Source organism: Impatiens glandulifera, chromosome 2 (genome assembly GCF_907164915.1).
Source record: "Impatiens glandulifera chromosome 2, dImpGla2.1, whole genome shotgun sequence".
Lineage (NCBI taxonomy): Eukaryota > Viridiplantae > Streptophyta > Magnoliopsida > Ericales > Balsaminaceae > Impatiens > Impatiens glandulifera.
In genome coordinates this window covers 16,391,817-16,404,573 of record NC_061863.1, presented here as the reverse complement: position 1 = coordinate 16,404,573, position 12,757 = coordinate 16,391,817, and the positions used below count along the sequence as shown (strand labels likewise).

The 12,757-nt window shown below is 28.7% G+C and overlaps 1 protein-coding gene across 1 annotated transcript; it reads left to right on the top strand.

Annotated features, from left to right (window-relative positions):
* Nucleotides 1–9,375: 9,375 nt before the first annotated feature.
* Nucleotides 9,376–11,346, top strand: LOC124924414 (homeobox-leucine zipper protein MERISTEM L1-like). Its single transcript, XM_047464457.1, has 4 exons — nucleotides 9,376–9,828; nucleotides 10,108–10,758; nucleotides 10,836–10,934; nucleotides 11,020–11,346. The coding sequence occupies exons 1-4, from the start codon at nucleotides 9,376–9,378 to the stop codon at nucleotides 11,344–11,346; spliced, it is 1,530 nt and encodes a 509-aa protein (XP_047320413.1).
* The last annotated feature ends 1,411 nt before the right edge of the window (nucleotides 11,347–12,757 follow it).

The following is a 12,757-nucleotide window of genomic DNA, read 5'->3' as shown; positions in this document are numbered from 1 at the left end:
GATTTGACTTGAATACGAATTTAGTTTGTTTGTCGAAGTAAGCCCTAACTCCAATCTAAGAAATACAACATAATTAGAACCTTATGTGATAAATGGTTTTAAATTATTTATGAAGAGGGTTGAGATTTTGACCATAAAACCAGTTATTCATATTTGTGTTGGAATTATTTTCAATATTTGGGTACATATATTATTTAATAATTATATATTAGTTGTTATCATAATAAAGATTAAAGCTCAATTAAAGTGATCTATTAAAGTATAAAAGTTATGGGCTTATTTAGACATCTATAATAAATATGGGGGCATATTTCTGTAGAAGCAGAAATATCATTTATTATTTCGTTGACGGGCCGAATAATAAATGGGTATATTAGGGCTAGGTCCCAAACTCATATAGATAGTCTACCTATTTTGTTTCTCTCATCAGACAATAGGTTTCGGTTCATCTCTTAAGACAAGACTATCGATATAGGATTGGAAGACTTAAACCCCACCCAAATCAGACATTCCGATCTAGGTCCAGATCTAGAACAAGAAGATCCACATTCCGATCTAGGTCTAGATCCAGAACAAGAAGATCCAAGATCAAGAAAAGATCCAAGATCAATAGAAGATCAAGAAGAAGAGAATAACGAATAACGACTTAATAAATCGTTCTTCATTCCAGATTCAGGTACGTTTCCGCAACTTATGTTTATCTCTATTTATCGACATAGATTATTAAAGATTATAGAACTAAAGAATAAAAATTTAGATTAAAGAATCTAACAAGTGGTATCAGAGCCTTCTCTATGTCGATCTATTGAGATTTAAGTTTATAAGAAATTTTTAAGAATATGAACGAACATTTTTTTTTATATATATGATCTTCGTCTAATTCAATAAAACTAATAAAGATAAAGATAAATTGTTCAATTTGGTTAACAAGATTATGAATAACAATTAAATTTATGTATATTCACATTGAATAAACATATTAGAATAAGGAAATTGAATTGTATGTTCATATTAAGATAAGGAAGTTGAATAGGTTATTTATTTTATTTTTGTTTCTCACTTACGGTTAGGGTCAAATAAGACTAAATATTATGTATAGAAAGGTGAGATAATTAAGAAGAAATTAATTAAGGAATTTTGAATTTTAGAATAATAATTTATTATCATTCTAATTATATAATTATGTAAGGAATTTAAGGAATTTATTAATTATAATAATAATTAATTATTATAGTTAATTTAAGGAATTAAAATAATAATAATATTATTTTAATTAGTTAAAGATTGAAGTAATATTTATTCCTGAAATAATTGTTAATGTATTAATACATTTATATACAAATATTGTAGAATTCTATAATTCTAGAATTTTAATATATATTTATGATATAGGTTATGAATTTGAGAATTAAGTAAAGAAAAATATATATTTTTATATTTATTTTAAAATATTGATTAGCATATTAAAAGTTAAATATTAGAATATATTTATTGAATTAATATAAAATGGATGAATACATACATTTATTTATGACTTTATTAATGTATTGACTGTATATAAATGTATTTAGAAATTAATAAAAAGTAAAGAATAAAGAGAATGAAAATAAAGTAATATTATTATTATTTTATTATTAATAATAATTTAATAAATAAATAATATTAATAACTTATTTACAATTATTAAGTTATTTATCAAAAATTAAGAAAATCAATTAACCTGATAAATTTAGAATTTTAGCATAAACATTATCCATATGTAATTGATTATTTCATTATTTTTTTATTATTATATTTGGATGAATAATCAATCATGTTATATTACATATTCGGCATATTTCGGAAGTATTTGGTTGATGAGTAAAATTACAATTATTTGTTTTGTGTTACACGCATAAGGAATTTATGCGATTTTGATACATAAAACAATATTCGGATTTTTAGTATTAATAACACATTCAAAATTTGGTATACTTTTAGGCCCACTTAAATTTGTAATTATGCGGTTGTTAATCGGCCCAAAGAAGATTAATAATTGGTCGGATTACAAATTTAAATAATGTACAAATTATTAATTTATAAAACATATTTCTTTTATAAGATTAAGACGGTTGTGTTTGTAACTATGCGCTTATTAATCGAACAAAAGGAAGTTTAATAATTGGTCGATTTACACACTTAAAGTATGTACATAAGTTATTAATTTATTAAATCAATTAATTGAAACAACATTCTACCAAAGTAGGCTCTCTTGTGTAGGTTAATATGTTTTATAAATTAAGAAGATAGTGTGTATGTAATTCATGCGGTTATTTAATCGGCCCAAAAGAAGATAAATAATTGGTCAGAATAACATTATGTACATGTGGTAATAAATATGTAACAATTATTCAGTGTGTCATGTGAATAATTGGACTATCCAAAGATAACCAATTGTTTGACAAGACTTATTGTTAATATTTGATTATTACAAAAGAGTATCGTTTGTAAGTTAATATTTAATGTCCAAAGACTAAATATTAATGTTGCGTTTGGTACCTTATGATGAGACCTACCATTATTTTGAGTTTATGTGATTATTAAAATTTTGTGAGTATGATTGTTCATTTATTTTGTTATCTAATTAAGTTAACACTTCTTCTTACACATATTTTTTCTTGTCAACATCTTAAGTTCATTTTATATGATGAAGTTTTTTTTAAGACGTATCTAGAATTTCATAAGAAATACACCATATGTTTTATTTTGTTTCAAAATTAAATGAATTAAAGTTAGAGTTACACTAATGTATTCTCATGCATTTAATTTGGTTTTTCTTATTCACACTTAAGTTAATTGATGTGAATTGCAGTTTCCTAAAATGAAACTTAGTCTCTATATGAACTCACATCATATTGTGTGTAAGAAAATAAAAGATTGAAACAAAAATAACATAAATAATGTTAACTTAAAAGATAATAAAGAAACGAAGTTGTAAGAATTGCAAATGTTGCACCTAAAAGAAAATTACTAAAGAAAGTGGTGCATAAAAGAATACATATTATAGTTATTTTTTGTTTGTTCTAAAAGTAATTTAACTTTAGTACTCATACACATTTGATGGTAAACATCATTATTACTATCTAAAGTAAATGTGTTGATGTACGATTGAGTTAGTTGTCAAAAGTCAATTGATGGTGAAAGAAACATCGGTGTGGGCATTGACAATTCATATTAAAGATGAAGAAATAAAGAACTACTTTAGATACTTTTTTATTTGGAAACAAACATTTATGGAATATCTTCCTGTAATTGATTCATTTGGAAGGAAGAGTTAAGAATTACAACTTATATATGGAATAAAGATTCAACTAAAACAACTAGTGAATTCTTTTGGGGTTGTCCAATTAAGGTCAGGCCTTATAGGTCTAAAGAAAATAAACTAGACTAAAGAATTTCTAGATGTTAATTATTTGATATTTTGAAAGATCTAGAGACAAATTTAGTCTCATAAATACTTCAAGATTAGCCTTGAAAATAAATATATACATAATACTCCTTAAACAAGAGTCTAATGTATGTTCTAGATTATATGAATCAAGAAATTAAGTACATTTATGATGTTGGACAAATACTTGAAGGATCTTGGTTTGGATCATTAAGAAAGCAACCAAACAACTAATGTGATATTTTAAGAACAAAACATTACATACTCATATAGTGAAATCGAATCGGATATAGATCATTTGGTATTTTGATTCGAATTTTGTTGGATACCAAAACAGTCGGAAATTCGTGCCACATACTTTTAGTTTAATTGTTAGTTTAAAGAATTAATTCTTGTAAGAGTGTTAAGCAGACACTGGAATTATTTCGACATGATAGAAGAATTTATTAGGTATTTTGTGGCATCCAATTAAAGAATCTGACTGTAAAATTTTGTCACAGGGTTGCAAATTATGAATGATATAGAAAGACCACTAAAAATATTACGTGACAATAATTTGCAGTTCTTTTACTTTAAGAGTAATATGAATTCGACTAAGTCGAACTATTTGAAAAATAAAGAATTCAGAATGTTACTTATCTATTGAGCATAATTGGACAAACTCTAAAATTACGGATCAGTTCTCTAAATATTTGTTATCCGAGGTCTTTCATGAACATATTATTCATATGGATATTGCATATTTAGATGATATATAGTTTTAGTGGGAGTTTGTATTGTGATACTTGTATAGATATAATTTGGAATTTATGTGCACATTAAAGAATCAGTTTCTAAAGAAATTAAAATTTTAGTTTTTAAAGAAATTAAGATTATAAAGTTATTCAGATTGATCTCTATAAGAAATAAAAGAGGACCAGTTGGTATTAAACATGTTAAAGATCACACTACATGTTAATCCACACTACACACCCATATTTAATCTATGTCATTTGATTGTATTGACATATGTGACTATTGAGGGTTTAGTTACGAACTAATGTAACAAAAATCGCTTTAATCCTTTGTTGATATAATTGATGGACAAGATTGATATAGATGTATTTGGAAATGATAAAAATATTTTGAGCTCTTAAGGTTATAATATACAATTGAAGGAAATATTATATGACCCAAGTGGGAGATTGTTGGAATTATTTCCAATATTTGGGTACATATATTATTTAATAATTGTATATCATAATAAAGATTAAAGCCCAATTAAAGTGATCTAATAAAGTATAAAAGTTATGGGCTTATTTAGACATCTATAATAAATATGGGGACATATTTGTGTAGAAGCATAAATACCATTTATTATTTCGTTGATGGGCCGAATAATAAATGGGTATATTAGGGCTAGGTCCCCAACCCATATAGATAGTCTACCTATTTTGTTTCTCTCATCAGACAAAAGGTTTCAGTTCATCACTTAAGAACAAGATTATCGATATAGGATTGGAAGACTTAAACCCCACCCACATCAGACATTCCGATCTAGGTCCAGATCCAGAACAAGAAGATCCACATTCCGATCCAGGTCCAGATCTAGAACAAGAAGATCCAAGATCAAGAGAAGATCCAAGATCAATAGAAGATCAAGAAGAAGAGAATAACGAATAACGACTTAATGAACCGTTCTTCATTCCAGATTCAGGTACGTTTCTGCAACTTATGTTTATCTCTATTTATCGACGTAGAGTATTAAAGATTATAGAACTAAAGAATAAAGATTTAGATTAAAGAATCTAACAATTTGGACTACTTAGGTTCTTTATTTTATACGAATTTGAAAGAGCCTGACTATTTTTTAAAGCTTTTGGGGAGTTCTTTTTCCATTGATTGATTGAAGAGAGACGAAAAAAGATATACAATGATTAGTGGATATGTGAAAGGAAAAAAATGATGTCAGTGAGAGAATTTATGATTTTGGGAAAATAAATGTGTCGTATGAGAAGACTGAATAGGCAAAAAGTAGTAGGAATATATATATATATATATGACGATGCTTAATTTTTAAAGTGTCTGGATTGTCGGGTCGAGATCTGTGGTCAATTTGAATATATATGTGAGAGTAAATTGATATTTGAGTCGGATTGTGGGTTGACCCGCCCATAAACTTAAAACGGTTTAAAATAAAATTAAAATTGCTATTTCGAACACGCAACCTAACAAAATAAGTACAATCTTTTAACCAACTAGGCTAATAACACTTTATATTTTAAATTCAACACCAAATTAGATGAACGCGGAATATTTTAACAATATAAGTTCAACTTTTTAACTAACTAATTTATATATATAACTAACTAGTTAGATGAGAGTTTTTTTTAACCAACTAGGCTAATAACACTTTATATTTTAAATTCAACACCAAATTAGATGAACGCGGAACATTTTAACAATATAAGTTCAACTTTTTAACTAACTAATTTATATATATAACTAACTAATTAGATAAGAGTGTTCTTTTTTATTTATTTTAATAGGCTAATCATTTTATATTTTAAATTCAATACCAAATTAGATGAACGTGAGATATTTTAACAATATAAGTTCAACTTTGTAACTAACTAATTTATATATATATATAAGTAACTAATTAGATGAGAGTATTTTTTATTTTAATATATTATTCGTGATTTATTAAAAATTTAAACATTTAATTTGTTCGGGATTTATTAAAAATTTAAACATTGAATAAATATTATTATTTATTTATTTTATTTATATTTTTATCCGGATTGCACGGGATCTTCCTAGTTGAATATAACAATCTTTATGTAAAAAATCATATTAGAGGTCTTAGCTAAAACATTTTATTTTTGTATATATTAAAATTCATCTCATTATTTCACTTATATGAGTAAATAAAGCTGGTCAATTATTATATTTAATTTATATATTGAAAAGTTAACCATAAAAATTAAAATTGAAGTTTAACTAAACATATTTTAGTTATTTGTTGTGACAAAAATTGATATAAAATATTGAACTTATATAGATTTATATAGATGCAGATGAACATCTACACGAGAATGATGCTGCATGGACAACAAATGCAAGGTAAAAGTCGGAATACAAATTTGCTAATGGACGAGCAAACATTAAATTTGAATATTAACATGTTCATGAACCAGGTGGATTTGAATGTGAATATGCTAACGAACGAGCAAACATTAAATTTGAATATGATGGAACAACCAAACATGTTTGATGAACCGAATGCACTCGCGATCGAGGAACCGAATCGACACATGATAGTGGAGAATCTTAACATAGATGTAGAAATTGGAGAAAACAATAACATGTCCAGAAGTGAAAATCATGTTCTAGAGGCGGTGGAAGCCTTCAGTGAAGATGAAGAGGGCGAGGGTGAAGGCGGAGACGACGCAAACGCCGACGCCGAGGCCGATGAGGGCGAGAGCTCTAATAGGAGGAGGAGAAAACCTTATCATCGCCACACTCAATCACATATTCATGAATTTGAAAAATATATTATTTTTTTTCCTTCAAATTATATCCTTTACACACATTCTTAGAACATTAAATTAATTATTCATCATATTATTATAGTTTTTATTGTTTGAACTTGCAAATTTTTTTAAGGAGTGTCCATGCTCTGATGACAAACAAACACGGATGTTGAGCCTCCAATTGGATATGGATCTGGTGTAGGTTAAATTCTGGTTTCAGAATAAACGGACTCAGTTGAAGGTATGCTTTTTTATTTATTTATTTATATTTTCTCACTTTTTGAACAATTTATTATATATATATGAAAATGATAAAGAGCGGAAAAAAATTGATAGAAATATGTAGGAAAATCATATGTTAACTCTACATTGGATTGAAAATGTAATAGGAGAGAAGATTTTAAAATTTTCAATCGAATGGAATGATGACACATTATTTCTCTACATATTCCTATCAATTATTTCTCGATATATATATATATATATATATATATATATATATATATATATATATATATATATATATATATATATATATATATATATATATATATATATATATATATATATATATATATATATATATATATATATATATAACCAAACAATTTCTTATTTTTTATTTTGCTGGGATTTAAATATTGAATTTTTTGTTTTGTTTTGCAAATAAAATTTTATTAAAAGTTGTTAAATTGTGATTCAATTATTTGTTGGAATATTGGGATATATGATGAGAATAATTTATTTATTTAATGAGAAAAAAATTTCATATTAATGTAATTGAAATATGATATTTGTGTTTCATTACATAATTATTTGGAATCCCACTTTTTGTGATTCTTGTAATATAAATCATTTGGTAAAATAGTTAATATTAATAAATCATTTTAAGACAATTAATTAATTTTAGCTTTTAATATTTTTTTTTGAAAAAAAATAATTACTCACAATAAAAAAAATGTGACGAGAATGGTCTGTGTAATGAAAATAAATAGAAACTTAATGCAGATAATTTGAGATACAAAAATTTCATAAAGAATTCATTGTGTTATAAATGCGACGGGCCAAGCAGTGAACATAGAGAGATCTCAACGGAGGAGGAGCAGTAGTGAACATAGAGAGATCTCAACGGAGGAGGAGCGTTTGATCGCAGAGTCGCTGAGAACGAGCGCATAAGAGAAGAAGTAAGAGTTTATTTGAATTGAAATGAATTGAATTCATGTATTATTCTTTAATTAATATTTTTTGAACACGACTTAATGCCATTTCATTAAAAAAAACAAAAAAAAATCGGTGAAAATCAAAAATGAGTTAAGATCAAAGCTAGAAAAACCCTAGTTTTGATTAAATCAAATGAGTAAAAGACAGAAAGTATACAAAACCTACAACATTAATAGTCTGATTCATATGAAAAATTACATCTTTGACTAAGCTTCATTGCATTCAAAACGTTGTTAATCATTTTTTTTTAATGTATTTTCCTCTCTTTTGTGAATATATTGTTTTTCAGCATCAATGTCAACTTTTTCTTACTGTTTATCTGAATCTCTATTTTCGTTTTACTTTTTATCTGTTTGCAAGTGATGGGGATAATTCGAACACCCTTCTTTTTCTTCTGTTTAGCACTCTTTACCACAATTAGTGATTGGACTGTTTCATTTGATGATAACTTTTTGTGAGCAATGATTACCTAATTTTTTGGAACTTTCTTAAGAAACTTCCCTTTAGTTGTATCAGAACTTAACTGGAAAAAAAATATTGTGTTTCAATATGTCAGTATGTTAGTATGTCAAGGGATGTTTGTTACTACTCGTAGCGTTATCAATTATTGCATTCTTGCTTGTTCCAACTCCGCCTTTACTTGTGCATTTCCTTACTTCAACTTTACCTAAGTCTGCTTTCCTCTTCTCATCTACAATTTCATCCCATGATATTCCATCTTGGTTTTCGGTAGTATTCTTGGGAATCTGACTATCAATTTCTTTGTTACTACCCTTTCCTTTTTTCCAATTGTCTGAACTGCTTCTAATTTCACCAGTGATTGCTCTTTTATCTCTTCTGTTGTGTTCTTGGCTTTTTTTATATGTCGTCTCATTCCTGATTCTTCAGTTCATTTTCTAGACCATTATGATCTTGAGATTTCTGGATTTTATGCTTTTCTTCAATTGTTTTTGCGCATTTAGCAATGGAATGTCCAAAGGTATCGCAAACAACACACATGTACGTTCTCAATTCATATATGATACATATGATATAAGAATGTCATTTATGTGTGAATTAATGTACTATTCTTTAATTTGATCAATTCAATTTTAAATGGTTGATAGAGTTTCTAATATATAGTTTCAGGTACATTCATTTTGTTTAAATATCTTATAAATGAATAAAAATGTATTATTAATAAATAATGCAATATGTGACAGAAGTAGGAACATGGGGACTAGGCCTAACAAAAATTATATGGTCCAAGGGCAGTCTTCAAGAATGGGATCAGAGCAAAACCAGATAAGAGCAGCAGTAGTGATGCCGGGACAAGGTGGTAGCATGTCTAGGGCTTGGATGAATCATCATGTTCATCAACAGCAGCACCAGCAGACACCACAACAGCAGCCGCTGCCAGGGGATAAAATAGACAGGAGTATGATTTGGCAGATTGCAATGATATCCATGAAAGAGGTTGTTAAAATGGCCAAAATGGGGGAACCTCTGTGGATCCCAAATCGTTCTGATTGCGGTATCGGGTTCAAGTTGAATGAGGAGGAGTATTTTCGGATTTTCCCCATAGGATTTGGACCTCGCCCTGGAAGCCTTTACTGTGAGTCCTCTCGCCACTCCACCACCCTTAATATTAGTTCCCATTCTCTTCTGGATGTTTTCATGAATCAGGTATGTACTAGCTAGCTAGAATATATTATTATTAATAATTATTATTAAATAAAAAAAACTGTACTGATGATGATGATGATCAGACTAATTGGAAGTGCTTCTTTAGTGCCATCGTATCAAAAGCGTCGTGTTTGGAAATCTTGTCGAGTGGATTGTCTCCAGGAAATTATAATGGTGCATTACAAGTGGTAATTAATTAAGTGTTTGTTTAATTATATATAATGGTTAGTTGCATTATTGCATATAGTTTATATGAATGAATGTAATTGACTGCTGCAGATCTCTATAGAGACACATGCTCAGACTCCTTTTGTTCCTATCCGTGACAACATGCTAGCAAGGTACTGCAGGCAAGTGGGTGAAAAGAAGTGGGCAGTGGTGGACGTTTCTCTGGACATATTTCGGGAATTCCATCTAGTGAAATCGAGGAAAAGGCCTTCCGGGTGCATAATTGAAGATACGCCCAATGGATTCACAAATGTGACATGGATAGAGCACGTTGAAGCACAACACGTGACTGGTGTTCATCCAATCTACCAGGCTCTGGTCAGTTCTGGGTTAGCTTTTGGCGCCAAACGTTGGCTTGGTATTCTCCAGAGCCAAACCGATCGTCTCTTCAGTTTCATGACCAACACCGGGCCCTTATCTGATATCACTATGGCGATGAGTACGAAAAGTGAAATGAGCCGTACTCGGTTGTCTGAGAGGATGGTAGGGATCTTTAATACGGGAGTGAGTGTGGCTACAGGGGATCCTTGGGATATAATTCCATATTGTGGCCCAAATAAAATTAGAGTTCTCAAGCTCAGAAACACAGATATTCCCGGTCATCCCGTAGGGGTCATCCTTGTCGCTACATATTCCTTTTGGCTCAATGTCCCGCCCATCACTGTCTTTAAATTTCTCCAAAACCAACAAACAAGGAGTCAGGTATTTGTACCTCTTTCAATTCTGTCTTTGTATATATCATGACAAATTAATTAATTCATCTTGTCTTAAATAAACAGTGGGATGTTCTTACATCTTCTGAACAACCGATTAAAGAAATCTCCCGCGTTGTGATTGGCAGAGATTCTTCTATCAGCGTATCTGTGCTACGACTTAATGTAACGAATTTTCTTCTTCTACTGCTTATATAAATTATGAATTAATTGACTATTAATTAAAAAGGCATATTTGTATAATATGCAGCCTGAAGTACTGGTCCTGCAAGAGGAAAATTGGGATCCAATGGGAGCGTACATTGTATATGCCCCGGTTGACAGCACAGCAGTGAACCTGACTTTGGTCGGAGGGGATTCCGACTACGTGACAATGCTTCCTACTGGTTTTGTGATAGGTCCGGACGGTCTGGGCAATGGAAGTGATGGGGCCGGCTCATTGGTAACTTTATCCATCCAGATTTTGGTTGATTCTAATCCCAATATTGTGGTTGAACAGCCATCTCTGGACACTCTTACTAATTTGCTCAACAACACCGTGGATAGCCTCATGATTTCCTTAATGAAACCTAGCTAGCTATTTGGCTCTTTTTCTTTTTTTTTTAAAGATCTAGCTCTTTGTTTTAATTGAATTCAGTTACATTGGCAGCCTTCAATTCTATCTTATTTGCGACTTTTCAATCTTTTTTTTCTTTCTAGTGAACATTTAACAACCTTTTTCTAATGTGATATCAATCATTTTTCTGTCATTCAACCTCAATATTATTTGGTTGCTTAAAGATGGTTTGGAGGCACAATACAAACAAACATTATTTAAATATGAAGAGACTAATGAGTAACAATCTCGTCGTCTTAGTCTACAACATTGTTATTTAAAAAAGGAGAGGACCAGTTGAATCCTGTTTGAGAATAGAGGAAAAAGTTATTTGAAGACTGATGTGAGAGCTTTGTCTCCGTAGTAAGACTTAGAAAATTAAAAATAATAGATATGTCATGTGTATAATAAATTTGTGCCTATTTTCAACCTAAATTAATGGTATCGTAACATTTTAAATGATTTTAGATATTTAGGTAATAAATTTTAAATGTAAAATGAACAATTTCAAACAAGATCATTTATAAGGAGATGTTTTAAACTAACTTAAAAGTCCAATTTATATTTAAGGCGCGGAATTGAATGGTTTTCACCTAATGAGGCTAGAACTTTGAATTGTGCCATATATGACTCGAATTTTCACAATTTAGACAGTTGAAGCTTTCTCTCAAACTAACAAATTTCTGTCTTTTTACTTTATTGTAATATTTTATTTTTCTTAATTAATTTATTAGATTTGTAAAAAAAGAAATAATCATTCTCTCTTTTCGTTTTTCAACTATTTCACACATTACGCAATTTTTAAAGGCATTCAAACTACATTTGACAAATTAAATGTTGGAATTTTTAAACTAGTTCTATAAATTTTGTTAATGAATAAATATTAAAATGGGGGTAATAAAATCAAATCAAATTACATGAAATTCAAACGTGAATTAAAAGGTGAAATTTGATTCAAATGTATAATTTTAATTAATTAATTTAAATTACTTGATCTGAAATTTATTGATGACTAATTAATAAATGTTGTTAATTTGTAGGGTAACTTAGGAGAGTTTGTTATTATTATAATTGTTATGATAATTTAATATTATTATTAACAAATTGGAAAACTATGTAAAGTTAGTATTGAATTGTAAACGGCTTAATTATTTTGTTAAACAATTACTCTACAATGAAGAAAAAAAATATTAAGGTAAATGAAGAGGCAAACAATGTCAATCGTGGGATGCATTGATGATTTTATTGAATGGTTTAACTTTTCAACAATATAAAATCTCTAATCTAAAACTCACTTCATCGTCTTATCATTTCTCACTCTAGAATTCCAAAAGTCCTCTCCTTAATTTGTGAGTAATCTTCGAGTTCTTTGTTCGACATTTTCCGTTAAAAC